This window comes from Drosophila simulans, chromosome 3L (assembly GCF_016746395.2).
Source record: "Drosophila simulans strain w501 chromosome 3L, Prin_Dsim_3.1, whole genome shotgun sequence".
Taxonomy (NCBI): Eukaryota; Metazoa; Arthropoda; class Insecta; order Diptera; family Drosophilidae; genus Drosophila; species Drosophila simulans.
Genome location: NC_052522.2, coordinates 12,390,634 through 12,405,377, shown reverse-complemented (window position 1 = coordinate 12,405,377; position 14,744 = coordinate 12,390,634). Strand labels below are relative to the sequence as shown.

The following is a 14,744-nucleotide window of genomic DNA, read 5'->3' as shown; positions in this document are numbered from 1 at the left end:
TGTAGCTTATGATTATCACTTATTATTATTTATACAAAGTATTTGTTCCAGGATTTAAATAGATGATGGAAGTTGATGATTCGATAAAGAAAAACCTTAAATAATAGAAACCAATTACTTTAAAGAAAGAAAATCTTTTTAAAAATATTTTAGTTTGAAAATATAAATAAAGTATATATATCTATATAAATATTAATTCCAGAAACCCTTTAAACTCAATGCCAAACTGCTTTAGTTTTGTGAGTCATTCACAGAATTGATATCTTAACATGGCACATTAAGCTCTTACGTAAGATCACCTGAATTCCGTGAAACCCGTGGGGTGAGTTGCTCTAATTAGAAACGTGTCCCTCGTGGAGAATAACGATCTGATAAAATAGAGCCGTTGGCTTCCCAGTTGGTTACGCACAGGTAGCTCGTATCGCGCCCAACTTTTGTTACCAATATATGGCGATCATTATAAAGGGATCAACTGTCAATCGGAATTACTGTCCGAGTTTGTGGAATTCCAGTGCTGAGCTGTTATGGGTAGGTCGATAATTATAATGCGACACCGACGATTTATTATTTTCATTTATAGATGTGACACACGACACGAAGTCATGAGGCCCCGTGATTGAATGCATGCGAGTATCTGTATCTACATAATTCTTCGAAAAATCCGACCGCTCCCATGTTCGTTGCGATTAATTAAGTTCATTGGGTCGCAGCGCACACTTTTATTTGTTTAAGAGCTTTTTCTAAGTATATTTATAACTGAGGAGGGTATTTATTATACAATAAAGAAATATTATATACAGTATGATTAAAGATATACTTTAATCTCCATCATTAGATACAAGATACTTTAGCTCAAATAAGAGACAGGCGAATAAATGATTTACTCAACTTTATTTATTGTTAAATTTGAAAATTTACATAAATACTATTTACAATTACAAAATGAATGCCATTAGATGTGTCTCGAACCAGTTTGCCGAACGCAAGTGCCTTTGTGTGCGAAGAAGTAAGTGTGAATTAACTAAATTAGCGCAGTTAATTGCTCGTATAGTATGTGTTTATATGCATATATCACAGATACTTAAAAATTCTCTACAAATTTATCAAACGAATTGTGTGTGTGTGTGGCTAATTACATTAATTAACTATTAATGTGTGTGCACGGATTAATTATTTGGCCGAGTATACGTTATTGAAAGTCGAAGGTCCAAAGGGATTAGGCAAATTCTTAAAACTAATGCTTCGCTCATTCAAGTTCACAGGATACTAGCACTAATACAACGTGTTGTTTCCTCAAGATCTTATGCGGTAGCTATCTAAAATTATTAAGTTGCATGGATTAAGCACTTAAGGTAGGAAATGTTTGTCTTAAGACAAAAAGTTCGCTTGATTTATAACACGGTGGAGTAGTAGTAGCTGGCATCCGTATACTCATACTCAACGTTCTCCACTCGAAAGATGAATGAGCTCGTGCGGTGTGCGTTTATTTCGAGTCATTAAACTTGGAGCCGTATGACTCAAGCCCCGGGCCCCAAAAAACGCATGACAAGCAACCCAAAGTGGGCGGCTCAGATGTCTGGGCCCCACCACCGCACCACCGCACCACCACCACCACCACCGCACCACCATCGAGACTTGTTCGTCTCGCAGAATTTCAGCGGTTGTGTGTGAATATGCTAATTAAAGTTATAAAGCGAAATAATTTATGATATGGTAGGAAATAAAGTTTTATTGCCATACTTAAGCTACATTTATTGCAAAATAATTAGTGTAGTTATCGCTATCTGTTAAACGTACTCGTAATCGTAATCGCGGATTGCCCGCCAACTTGCACTTGTCCCGCCATCTCGAAATGTGTAAGTAGTTTCGCTTGCTATTTGGTATCTGGTAACTGGTAACTGCTAACTGCTCTCCACTAACCGGTTCAAGGTCGAATTACGACCCGGAACGCCCACCCTCCGTCAGATAGGCATTGCTAGTGACGCCCATGTGCCCATGCCCATGTCCATGTCCGAGTCCATGCCCGTGTCCGTGGCCATGTCCATGACCGTGTCCGTATCCACTGTCCGTATTACTGTACAAAATGTTGACCATGGAAGCCACCGTCACCGGAGTGACGGAATGCATCGAGGAACTGTGGCTGCTCCCGCTGCTGCTGCTGCTGCCGCCGCTGCTGTTCAGCTTCATAGTGGGTGGTGTCTGGGGCGGAGTATCGGGCTGGATCTCGGGAAACCCCACCCGCTGCGGCGCCGGATGGATGTGAGTGGGTGGCAGCTTGCCGGTGGAGGAACTGGAACTGCTGCTGCTGGGCAGATGCATGCCCATGGCCTCGGTGTACGCCGTAGGTATCCGCGAATATGGCGATCCGCCGGCGTAGCTGCTCATCATACTCAGCGGCGAACCGAGCTCCATCGAGTGGTGCGGATGATGGTGGTGCGGGTGGTGGTGGTGCTGTTGCTGCTGCTGCTGCTGCAGCTGCTGTTGCTGATGCTGGAGCGGCTGATGGGGCAACTGCTGGTCCGCCGATGAGGGCGGATAGAAGTTCTGGCCGAGGTACGCCGCGGTGGGCGGTGGTGTCTTGCAGGCGGCTGTGTCGGCCACGCTCCAGATCTTGGGCTTGCTCGCCGGAACTGGGATGCCACAGTCTCTGCTCAGCGGGTTTTTTTGGGCCGCAAAGTCACCCGATTCCTCCTGGCCATAGCCACCCGGATGATAGTACGGCTGATCCATTTGATGGTGCTGCAGCTGCTGCTGGTTCTGCTGCTGCTGCTGTTGCTGTTGGTGGTGTTGCATTTGCTGGGGATGCGGGTGCGTATGCGTGTTGTGGGATTGCGCATACGAACTGTAGGCCGCGTGCATGGGATGGGCGCCGGGGGGCGTGGCATAGGGCGCCAGTCCACGCATGGCCACCAGATTGTGTGGCTCCCGGTCCAGATCCAGTTTCTGGTCACCACTACTGTCCACCTCCTTCTCCGCCTTGCCCAGTTCGGATTTGATAAGTTGATTGCCGGGATCTAAAAGATTAGAGCGAGAGAGAGAGAGAGAGAGAGAGAGGGAGGGAGAGACCATGTGGAGACACAAAATAAATTTAATTAATTTCAAGTCACAGGCAGGAAGCAGACAAGTTCTTAGAGGACTGCAAAACTTGGCACTTCCAGGAGGTGGAACTCTTGGCAGCTGGCAGCTGGCAGTGGCAAAAACCCTTGAAATTGTTGGTGGGCGTTGATGCGTGCAACCCTCGCAGCCAGCGGAGAAAGCTTTCAGCAGCAAAAGACTCGAGTTTCCGCCGACTACCGCCCAAGTCCCCCGCCCCCTTTCTTCCGCCCCTACCCCTGCTGCGTTGCACCATTTCTATGTGTCGCCAACTCGAACAAGGCCACTTTGGAGACGGAGTACACGGAGAAAATGGGTCGACAAACCACTGGCTTATGGTCATCTTAACGGAAGGAACTTTATTCGAAAAAAGCATTGCTCTCTTAAGTTTTGATTGTAAAATTGTTTCTAAACTTGAATTTATTGAATTTTAAGGTTCTTGAATGTCTTATATATTTTGGCGCAGTGCATCTTAGAATCGGAGTGCGGGCGCAAGGCCACTTTGCCAACAATGTGCTGTCAACTTCCGGGGAGGATGTCGCCTAAGCAGTCAGACAAATAAACGGACGACGGACTACGGACGGACTTTATACGGACTTTGGAGCGGCGGACGGGTAGACGAATGTTGCATAACATTCGCCTCGCCACATAAATTGTACTTAAAAGCCCAGTGCCACAAATCTGCTAAAGGGGCGGGTCAGCTAGCCAGCCAGTCAGGCCAAGAAGGGCGTAGGAATCAATGGGGCAAGGCGTTTGGAAAACAATATGCCGGAGCTCAAGAAATTACAAAGAGATCGCTGAGGACTACTAATTGAGGAGGTCAGGAAAGGGCAGGCAGGCACTTGGACTCACCGAAAGCTTCTGTAGAGAGTTTCCCACCATCGCCGGCATCCTTTTCCTTCTCATCGTCGGACATCATGCCATCATCATCGTCCTCCGTCTTATTCTTGGGCTCCCACGTCATCTTGTTCTCCTTTTTCAGCCGGCGACGAGCATTGGCGAACCACGTGGACACCTGGGTGAGGGTCATCTTGGTGATGATGGCCAGCATGATCTTCTCGCCCTTCGTGGGATACGGATTCTTCTTGTGCTCACTCAGCCAGGCCTTCAGCGTGGCCGTGGATTCCCGCGTGGCGTTCTTCCGTCTGGCGGCGAGATCATAGTTGGGTCCGTATCTGCGGGTTGGAAATCATACATACACCCCGAATCAATATGGCTCTCATTGCAGAGTTGTAGTTGCGCCCTAATATCATGGCCACTAATGAGTTTGCTTAGGGCAACACCGATTTTCCGGCCTGCTATCAGCTTTTTTGGGTAAACAAAGCGCGCAGCACACACCTTAAAGACACTAATCAGTTATTGGTAACAATCGCTGATAAGAGTCGTACGCTACCCCCACCGCCGGAATGCATTTGCAACTTCCTCTCGTCTAGGTCAACATCAAATGGCAATGGAATTGGTATTCCTATTCCCATTTCAGCCAGAACCGCGCCCCGGGGCTCAAACTCTAAGCCAGACATACCCTTTTAAGCGATAAATAAAAAGAAACCCGGCAGACGACACGACGCGAAAGTTTTTGTCCCATGGCAACATTTTAAGCCCACTTAAGTTTCCCATTTGTATATTTGTACAGTGGAACTTCTTGAACTACAGCTCTATTGTTTCTTTTTGTTGCCTGGAAGCCCATGAGCCACAACTATTGGTATATAATCTGATGATCATATCATTTGTAATTAAATGTTAGTTTAAATTTTACTGAAAGTCTGCCAAATGTGTTTGCCAATTGTCTTAGTTTTTAGATGCTCACCCGTAGGCCGCCAGCGTGGGATCGTAGGAATAGTATCCGGTGGTTGACTGCAGGCTGGCGGATGTCCAGGCGCTCATCTCGGTGCTGGGACTGGTGTCCTTGATGCCGTAGGGATTGCTCTGGAATTGAGTGCGGCAATGGGCCATCAACGAATTAGTCACAACTGCTGGCAGCCGGAGGCAGTGAGCCCCGTGTAAGCTGGACTCTTTGGTAGCCAGTGAGTTTGTCAGCCCCCAGGTAATCAGGTAATCGTGGCAGTTACAAGTTACCGGGCCTAACGAGCTGACGGCCAACATGGCGATATCTGCTCGGCCTGTCGACTCGCATTTGCGCGGACTTCCGCCCAATGCACAAAGCCAATTAGCCGGGACTTTCCGGCTACCCAGAGATTCCCATGCCCATACCCACACCCGATCCTTACCAGAGGTGCGTAGAAGGCCGAGTTATCCACTCCGATGCTGGGGTACGGGTTCTGTTCGTTGGAGGGATACGGTCCGCCGTAGACGCCCACTCCCACGCCGCCGGAGGGCAGGGCCATGCGGGAGTAGCCACCGATGGCCAGTCGGGCCGGATCGTACTGGCAGGAGCACACGGTTTGGCCGGACACGGGATTCGTGATGATGGGTCTGCCGTTCTCGCAACAGGATCCCCGGCTGGGCAAGTCCTGGGCGGCAGATGAAAGGCCAACGGGCACATCGCCACCGCCACCAACCACATCCTCCGCTGGCGATGTGGACAGACCCTTGTGGCCCGCATGATGTGACGACTGGGAAACTGCACCTGGACTCAGAGGACCGGCGGTCAGGCCGGTGGCCGTCGAGCCGCCCGAGGGGCTCAGAGAAGCCTCATTCGTGCCGGATAGCGGCGATCCTCCGCCATGGCCGCTCTGGCTGTCGGTATTGGCGGTAGTCAGCTGCAAAGATGCCGAAGGGAAAAAAGAGCAAATTTTAGCAATGCCGAAAAAAGGAACTCGAACCCGAAAAAATGTGTATACACTGAGCAAAATATCTATTTAAATATTAATAATAGGTTTTAAAGGAAGAGAGTGAAACTTAATTAGTTCGTTCTCTTAATTCTGTAACACAAACACATTAATAACTATTTAGTTCTGAACTTCTTAGCAGAGGTGTTTCTTTATTTAACCCCATTTTTCTCTCAGTGCACGAACAGGTGAAGTTGGCAGGACCCGCAAGAGTAAAGGGAAGTGAAGCGAAGGGACGAAGGAGAGGTAAGCGCAAAGGCATGTCCCTGCCGACCGACCAGGTCGAAATCAACAAAGCAGATTAAGATGATAACTCCAAATGTCAAAATATTTTATTGGCCTGGCGCATTTTGCGATCCGTTCCATCTATTTTCACTTCATTAATTTTCAATTTATCACAGTCAGATTTCAGATACCGCTTCTTCATCCCAAGCCGAGCACATCGCACATTGGGCACACTGGGCACCGGGAATCCAGAATCCAGAATCGGGGCTCTTTTGAAGAGGGTTCTGTTCGGTTCGGTTCACGAGCGTCCCGAGTTGAGTATCAGTGGACCGATCGATCGAGCGGGAATGGGCACGGCCCTGGCCAAAAGGGCAATCAAATGATGAGGGACAGGGCAGGTAGACTCCGCTCACTCGCCGCACTGCCCTCCTCATCCTCCTGCTCCTCATCCTCCTCCACCACCGATATGACCCCCTATATGGCATATCCTCTGCTGCGATAACCGCAGCGAATCGGAGACATCTGAGCCGTTGCCTGCTTTCCAACCTCGTGATCGGGAATCGATCGATCTGAGCTGGAAAATCCCGAAATATAGATGATGACTGACTGTCAGATTCCACTTCACGCGCTTTCAAATCGGTTATTGCATCTGACAGCGATGTCTAATAACAGTATCTCTCATACTTATATGCATAATCAAGTTGCTACCGTAACGTTTTGACCAAATTTCTCCGCCTATCACGGCTACTGAACGATTCTGCCCATGTGATTTAAATAATAATGGTAATTGAAGGCTAAACGAGCTGATTCGCCAACACCTCCTGCCGACTATCTAATCATCGGGGCAATTTCGCAGCAACGTCGAAAAAGCAGCAGGAAATTGTTGCATAATGAAGGTGTTTCATGAATGAAATCTAATGAATACTGAATGAATGGAAGTGGCTCGTCGTCGACTGTCTCCACTAATGTACAAAACGCTGGGCGCGCTCATTTCTTATTATACTTTATATTCCTTCTCTTTATTTGTTTTTGGTTTTTCTTTTTTTTTTTTGGTTTTTTCCTTGGCGATTCGAACATCAATTTCAGTTTTTGTGGCCGCCCATAAAAAACACATATCGGCGAGGACGAGGACAGGCGACTGGGATCTGGGGACGTGGACGCGAGCTGGACGCGGAGCTGGACTGGCTGGTCAAGTTCTCGTTTGGAACAGTGCTTATTATCGGCACGCAAGTCAGTTTATTTTTAATGGTTCCCACTCACCCACCACTCGGCTGCAGAAATAAAACCAAAAAAAAAAGAATCGCAGGAAGTGCAGCGAAGAGCGCCCAGCCGCTGAGTTTATCGCAAGGTGACTGCAGATAGGATAAGCCACACTCTGTGGAACCAACTTGGAGCAGGGATTGGGTTCGGGATTGGGTATGGGTTAGGGATTGGGTTGGGTTGGGTTTCTATTCGGCGGAAATGCTGAAACTTGTCGGCAGCTCCTAAACGCTGCCTTAAAGTTGGGTGCTCTTTTTATGATTTTTTGGACAGTTTTGCAGTCGGTGTCAAATTGCGGCAAGTTTAGTAAGGAATATTTTCCGGACTTGCCACAAAGAATATTTTGTATTCACACTTGTGGCTATCTGCCATCTATCTTAATCACTTGGTGAGTTACCTAAAGGATGTTGCCTTCTATGTGAAGGAATTTAAACTCTTAAAGCTGTTCGAGTATTTCATATACAATATTTCATAAATATTTTGGATACAAAAATGCTATAAATTTATTATTACTGATAGTAATATTCTAAGTAAAAAAAAAAGTAAGTTGTAATAAAATGTATTGATAAATATGTATGTATCTGCGGTAAATGTTGTAATATATAGGAACATGTGTTCTTGAGTCATAATGTAATAAAACTAAATAAATTGAGAGCACAAAAATCGATTAATAATAAATTGTGGTTTTTAGCTTGCTATAAATATAATATATCTGTAATAAACTTCCTTTTTATTGAGCATTCCTTAATGATTTAATTAATGGATATAAATGCTTTATATGACTAATTAAACTTGTATGATAACATAGTACTCTATATATTAGATATTGTATCTAAAAAATACCCAGCAAAATCAAAGACCCGCAAGTCATCAATATTGCCAGAATGTGTTTCCCACTAATTACCAGTGAGAAACAATTTGAAGGCCCTTCAATCGCCAGTGAGAAGAGCAATACGAGCCCGATTTTTATGCGCCATTACCAAAGTTCAAAGTGGCAATTCAACCTTGCATCTTTAGCCGCAAAACGCAAACATGGAATCTGCAAAACAGCTGGACAAGCGAAAGTCTAAACGAGCTGCAAAACAACAATAACAAGAGCATAAAACCTAAACAAGATGGGAAAAATTCATTGACCGTAATTCGGATGAACCGGCATGGACATCGTGTAAATCTCTATCTCTGCCTTTGAAGTGCCCACATCCATAGCCACAGACATATCCGCATCCAGATGCAGTTCCAGATGCACAGATGCAGATACGTATCTGCAGATACCTTTACCGATACCGCTACAGATGGCCACCCGCACCCATTGGGGCCAAGATGTTGGTGGAGCTGGTGCCGTCACTTTACGGTTATTAATTTTATGATTTATGTTAAAGCTCACGAGTCCGCCTACCAACTCCTACCAACCCCCATCCCATTGCCAATTCACGAACGCACGAGTACGATATGGTATGGTTAGGATGGTATGGTATGGTATGGAATGCTATGGCATGGTATAGGATGGCATGGGATGGCACGGTATGGGATAGTCAAGACAAAGGAGATCGGCATTGTTGTGGTTATTGGGTGCTGCTGTTGTTTCTGCTACCGCTGGAGATGCGTTTATGGATTTGGTTTTTGCACTCCTAACAACAACGACGATTGCGAAACAAAAGCTATTGGGTTGGGATTGGTTAGTTGGAAGGGGGGCTTTCCTTCTGTTGAGGGGGATGGGGGGTTGCTTGACGCCAGGCCAGAACAATAAGCGAAAATATGAGGATCCCAGCTCGGCGACAAGGAAGCTGAAAATGCGAAGGAGTCCCTACATACACAAACACATGTTCGCATTCGAGTTCGCAGTCAGTCCGCTTGGATTTGGCATATTCTCACATTCATCCGCAGGATTGCGTTGCCAAACGAGTACGCCATATTCATACAGATACCCAGGCCCACTTTAAAAGGGTGCACTGGGAAAAAATAATACCACAAGACCTCATATTAAATCAGGCAATAAAACGGCTGAAGAAGTTCAATAGTATGTATGCCTTCATTTTAAAAGTCTAACACTTCTCACTTTCTACTTGAAATCTAGATACATTAAACACCTACTATTATACTGAATATATTAAAATTAAAATATTTGAATTTTTTTAAATACATATATAGAACTTGTAGAATGCAGACATTACTAAAACAAAATCCTTGCTGAACAAGAATTTTTAAAATGAATTAAATTTATGAAGAATTTATATTTGCTACCTAAATTAAAGGTATGAATATAAGTTTTGTGCTAGTAAACAGCTCACTTTACCGATTTATGTATTAAATTCGCTTCTATTTCTCTTAAATATTTTTGAAAATTAATCACAAATCTCCACCGACTGCCCATTTTTTTTCTCGTCGTGCATTGAATGGCCAAAGGGACGACAGGCTCCAAAGTGCGTTTTTGCTAATGCGAATAAGTTGCTCGGTTTTTTGTGTGGCTCGCTTATTGAATTAAGTTGGGGCGCAGAATACTATGGTTCGCAGTGGAACAACTCTTTCGCAACTCAACTGCGGTCTCAATGTTTGCATTAAAAATTCATAAATCAATTATGGAATGCACACTGCGAAATATTAGTTTTTTCTCGCATCATTTACGGGCTTGTCCTTTTGCGTCCCGATGGAGATGGAGATGGGGATGGAGATGGGGGTTTCAGATGGAGCCTATGCGGATCCAGGACTCGACATCGTCGCGCACTTTTTGCTGCCTTAGAATTTTAGTTATTTTGCCATGAAATGCGTGAACAGCTCGCATGGGAAGTTAAGAATTCGATGTGCGATGTGTGCCTGCAAGTTCTTTTGCTACTGCCAACTGTCAGCCGTTGATTAAATTCATATATTGTCGTTTTTTTTTTTTTCGGAATGCCGTCTTGGCGTCGAAATTAAAATTAAATTAATGAGAGCCCGAGTGTGTGCACTGCATAAATTTGGCACCCGAATGCCACATCAACTGACCAGTCTTTCATTGGGCTTAGTATTAATAGCACTTAGTGGCTTTTAGTAGCTTTAGTAGCCGTATGCAAATGAGCCAAAACGATGACAAAATTCTGGTTGGCTCTTAATCGATCGCAAGGCCAAAGGCTTTTTGCACATCTCCAGCCATAATTATAGTCGATAATCTGAGCGTTCATTATTTTAATTATTGTAATTTACCAAGTTTGCATATTATAATAAATGGTGCAGCACTCCGCCGGCGGCTTCATTAGCATAAATTTATGCCAGCCAACGTGGTCAGGAATATTGGATACATACATATACATACATATATGTATATATAAATGTATATAAATTGGCAGCAGGATAAACGCACTAGCATTGACGCATTTGACCACATAGTAGTCGTTGAACATGGCTTACACGGGCATTGCAAGGGCTTTGTAGCTGCAAGTGTTTCATTCCCCCCTCCGTTTGGGCCAACTAATTTGAATTACTGAGCTCCGAATACCGGGTAATTATGACCAGACCTCGGACGATGCACTGCCACCGGAATGCCCCACCAGACCCCCGCCCCGCCCTTCGGTTACCAGCGATTTGCATCCAAGGCGGTGACGGCTGTCCTAAATTGTGAAACATTTCTTGGCGGCGGGGCGGCCATTATGGCTATATCCGCATATATATATATATTATATATGTATGTATATATATATAGGGATCCAGGAGCCCCAACCGTTGCCAAAGTGCTTGAATATTCATGTGCAGTGGCTGCTCCCCAAACCCGCCGGCTTAATATGTAAATTTAAAGTTATTTCGCACCGTCCATTATTAAAGATTTCCCTTTTCGCACATGCCAAAATATTCAACTGACTCAGTTTCTGGTTTTATGAAACATCTTTTGTGTGTGTGCCAAATATTATTTTAGTCCGCACTCAATAAATAGTAGATTCGAGTGTCTTTTGAAATGATTAAGTTATGGCTGCATATTGAAATGGCACAGCTGTAAATCAAAATATAATAAATACATATAACGAAATTAATAAATTTAATTTCATGGCCAATATAAATTGTTATGATTCAGCCATCTGTGTATTTAAATTTAAGGCAGCCAGTAGCAATAATTTAGAAATTTGCTCTTCCAACTGGTTTTTCGCATTCCACTAAATTTAAATCAATGTATTTATAAATCTTCAGTTTCTACTCACAATACTTATTGTAAGCAAAGTGCTCTTTATAATAAGGTATTTATGGCCTTAATTTTGAACACAAATTATGAGATTACAAAAATACTTCGAATAATGTTCTTAATTGATTTTGAATTTGTTACTTTTAAAATTGAATATATTATTGACACAATCTGAAGGGAGTAACATTTTCAAAGCAAATACTTCTAAAAACTGTAATGTTTGTATTTATAAGCTATAATATTGGATCCATTATAATGGATTCCAAAAAAAGGAAAGTCTGTGCTACGTAACCGTTTAAAACTTAAGTTAAGTTTTAATTTCATAGGTTTGTACTTAGCGTACATATAAAATAAGTACCCAAATATTCAATACACTTGCTCACTAATCAATAAAGACTTAAACAAAAGGGTAAACAGTTAATCTTTAAACAATAAACCCACCTGATTTGCCGTCGGGTAGCCAGCGTATCCAAACTGCGCATATGCAGCCATTGTCTCGCTGGCTGAGTTGGCCTAAAGAGCGGCGACACGCGAGTTCACTGTGCCGGGGCTTCACTGTGGGGCGTCCCTCGTTGTTTGCTTATTGTTTTCTTATTTTTTTTCGACTGTGCGGATGTCGCTGCGGATGCGGATGCTGGCGGAGCCCTCGAAAAAGGGGTGGCCAAGGATGTGGGGATGGTGCTGGGTGGTTAAGGGAGGTTCAAGTGGGTGGCCAGTGGGTGGTTGGGTGGCGGATTTGGCGTGCGTGCTCGACGGCTAAGCACTCTGGGCGCTTTTGTTGTTTACTGGCTTGTTGGGTGTTGTGCTATTGTTGTTGTTGTTGCTGCTGGCTGGCCTTGTTGAAAATTGATAAAACAAATTGTCGATGTCGAGCAGTTCTGTTAATGTCGCCGGAGCCGGAAAATGTTTTGTTTGTTTTGTGTGACTTTGCTGTTTTATTTCGCTCGTCCGTTTTCATCCGTTTTAACTCGATTTTTATTGACTCTGTTTGACTCTTTGGCGGTCGATTACCAAAATGGTTAAAAAAAGACACACACAGACGACAGCCGGGCAAACCAAATTGGCTTCAAGTGTTTGCCGCAAACAGATTTACAAATGTACGCGGCTCTTCAGTCTTCGGTCAAAAGAATGTGTCAGCGGGTCTTAAGTGTTTGGTTTGCGAGTTTGCCCACTGATTGGGGATGTATTTTAGTATTTTCAACACCGTGTCCAATATTTTTGAAGTCAGCTTAGGAAACTTTTTGATATGTGATCCATTTTTATATAGACAGTTTTGAAGTTATGGCGAGTTTCTTTTGGATATTTAACGAGACATTTCTATAGAGGTTTGCCTGTCTTTTCGGGTCTCTTTTTTTCGTATTTACTTTTATCATAACTATTGCACGCACTTCATTATCTACGTCGGTTGCATCTGCCGATCCGATCCGCTGGCAATGCTCCAGTAAAAACGGGTTCCGTTCCAACCTGTCAGCGGTATCTCCACGGTGACGACGGCAGTGACTGCGACTCAATAACCGACTGTGACTTATCCGGTGACTGTAACTCGTTCGTCGGTACTTTCGTTTCGGCTTTTTTTTCGAGTTTTCTGGGCGACGCGGCGGAGATGCCAAGATGCGAAGATGCGCACCTATTCGCGTTTCGGAACAAACTGTTTTTCGGCCGCTCAGCGAGCAGCGCGGTTGCGTGTGACAGAGAAGACAGCAGCGGTGCAAACGGGATGGCTGCAGAGTCGCGAGAGAGCCAGCCAGTTAGGAGCTCTCCCATTGGCCAGCGTTCCAATCAGACTGGCAGCCACGAGTAGCAGCTATCTCGCTTGCACGTCTGTGAGAGGCCTGGTAACGAGTGAGATGGGTAGACTCTCTGGGGCTGTTGTTGCTTTGTTCGTTGAGAACGCCCACCTCCAAGCACTGGAAAGTAAGTCGACGCTCTCTTTCTGCCGTCCCCTCTCTGTCGACGTTGGAAGCGATTTCATGGCGGACCACGATCGAAAGGCTTCCCAATTGGATATTGTAGCCAAAGTTGGCTAAGAATTTTCCGATTTTGATAAAAAAGTACAATACAAAAATAATTGGAAAAACTAGCAAAGAGTTGCTGAAGATTTGCTATCATAATAAGTGGTCAAAATGCGTTTGGGCATACATTCGTGTGAAGAAATGGAATATTTTTCTAACATCTCAAAATTTCAAACTTTAATTTAATTAATTAAATATACTTTTTAAGAAAATTTGCAGGCATATATAGCCGTATTTTTCAAGGCGGGATACAATCTTTTAATATTGAGTAATTTAATGTCTTATTTGATCCACTTCCAATTATTTTTTAAAAATTTCAAGCGAGAATTTTTAATGTTTAAATAAACACAACATACAAATAAGCTGTGGCAAAAACAACAAATAATATTGTTCGTTTTATTTTTTAGACATAACATAAAACAAGGAAAAATAAACATGTTGCAATGTATTAATAAACATATTTGCTTTTTTAACATGGCTCCCAATAAATGATGGTAGAGCTTGGAAAATCTAAAAACTAATAAAATTATAATATTTTAGAAGGTCTGCTTGTGCAAGTAATAGGAAGCCAAAATAGATTTATATTTAAATAAAATAAATTTGTAAGTTATTGGTAACATCAACCACATTTAATGATATTTCATTTATTTTCAAATCACTACAGCGTGTGTGTAGTTTTTTAAAAATAGCTTGATATATTCATTGCACATTGTACATTTTCCATAAAAGTGCTTAATGCTCCAATATCTCAAGGCCGCATCTCAAAAATCGCAGCTAATTGGAACTAGCTAATCGTAACAAGATACCGAAATGGGAGAAAAAACAAACAAACAATCCGATTCCATTCGATCCGAGCAAGGGGGCGTGGCCGGTCCACTCGAGAGTCCTCGAGTCGAGTGCGTTCTAATTAATGGTATGTGATGCGGGAGGGGAGGGTAGGGGAACTGAACGTTTTTGGGGAATTTCTGTAAAATGAGTATTTTGATGTTTTGGGGTGTTAACGCGCTGCCATTTATTATAAATGCGAGTGCATCTCAAAGTCAAAGGAGACGCACATGTGGCACTTTTTTTCGGTACTTACAAACGTACGCATATTTAAATGTGTGTGCAGCAATGTGTCATTTGCATAGGAAAATGAAAATGCACCGGGTATTATTTTTGGGAAAAGTGCCGGAATGCCCAAACTCGTGATCGGTACTCAATTGCTGGACGCTCTTGGCG

At 43.8% G+C, this 14,744-nt stretch overlaps 1 protein-coding gene across 2 annotated transcripts; it reads right to left on the bottom strand.

Annotated features, from left to right (window-relative positions):
• Nucleotides 1–872: 872 nt before the first annotated feature.
• Nucleotides 873–13,186, bottom strand: LOC6737849 (homeobox protein caupolican). Of its 2 annotated transcripts, XM_039293319.2 has the most exons (6): nt 11,953–13,186; nt 5,322–5,813; nt 4,901–5,019; nt 3,946–4,268; nt 2,095–3,014; nt 873–2,039 (listed from the first exon to the last, which is right to left on the bottom strand). In XM_039293319.2, exons 1-6 carry the CDS (start codon nt 12,001–12,003, stop codon nt 1,962–1,964), a joined length of 1,983 nt encoding a protein of 660 aa, XP_039149253.1. In that variant the 5' UTR covers nt 12,004–13,186; the 3' UTR covers nt 873–1,961. The 2 variants fall into 2 exon arrangements, with proteins under 2 accessions (XP_039149253.1, XP_002084677.1); XM_002084641.4 differs by having other exon boundaries at nt 873–3,014.
• Between the last annotated feature and the right edge of the window lie 1,558 nt (nt 13,187–14,744).

Excerpts from the sequence above, each read along its gene's own strand:
- LOC6737849 (XM_002084641.4), bottom strand. The coding sequence starts at position 12,003 with ATGGCTGCATATGCGCAGTTTGGATACGCTGGCTACCCGACGGCAAAT. Across the intron at positions 5,814-11,952 it reads GCTACCCGACGGCAAATCAG|CTGACTACCGCCAATACCGA; the intron begins GTGGGTTTATTG and ends GCATCTTTGCAG. Across the intron at positions 3,015-3,945 it reads ACTCTCTACAGAAGCTTTCG|ATCCCGGCAATCAACTTATC; the intron begins GTGAGTCCAAGT and ends CTAATCTTTTAG.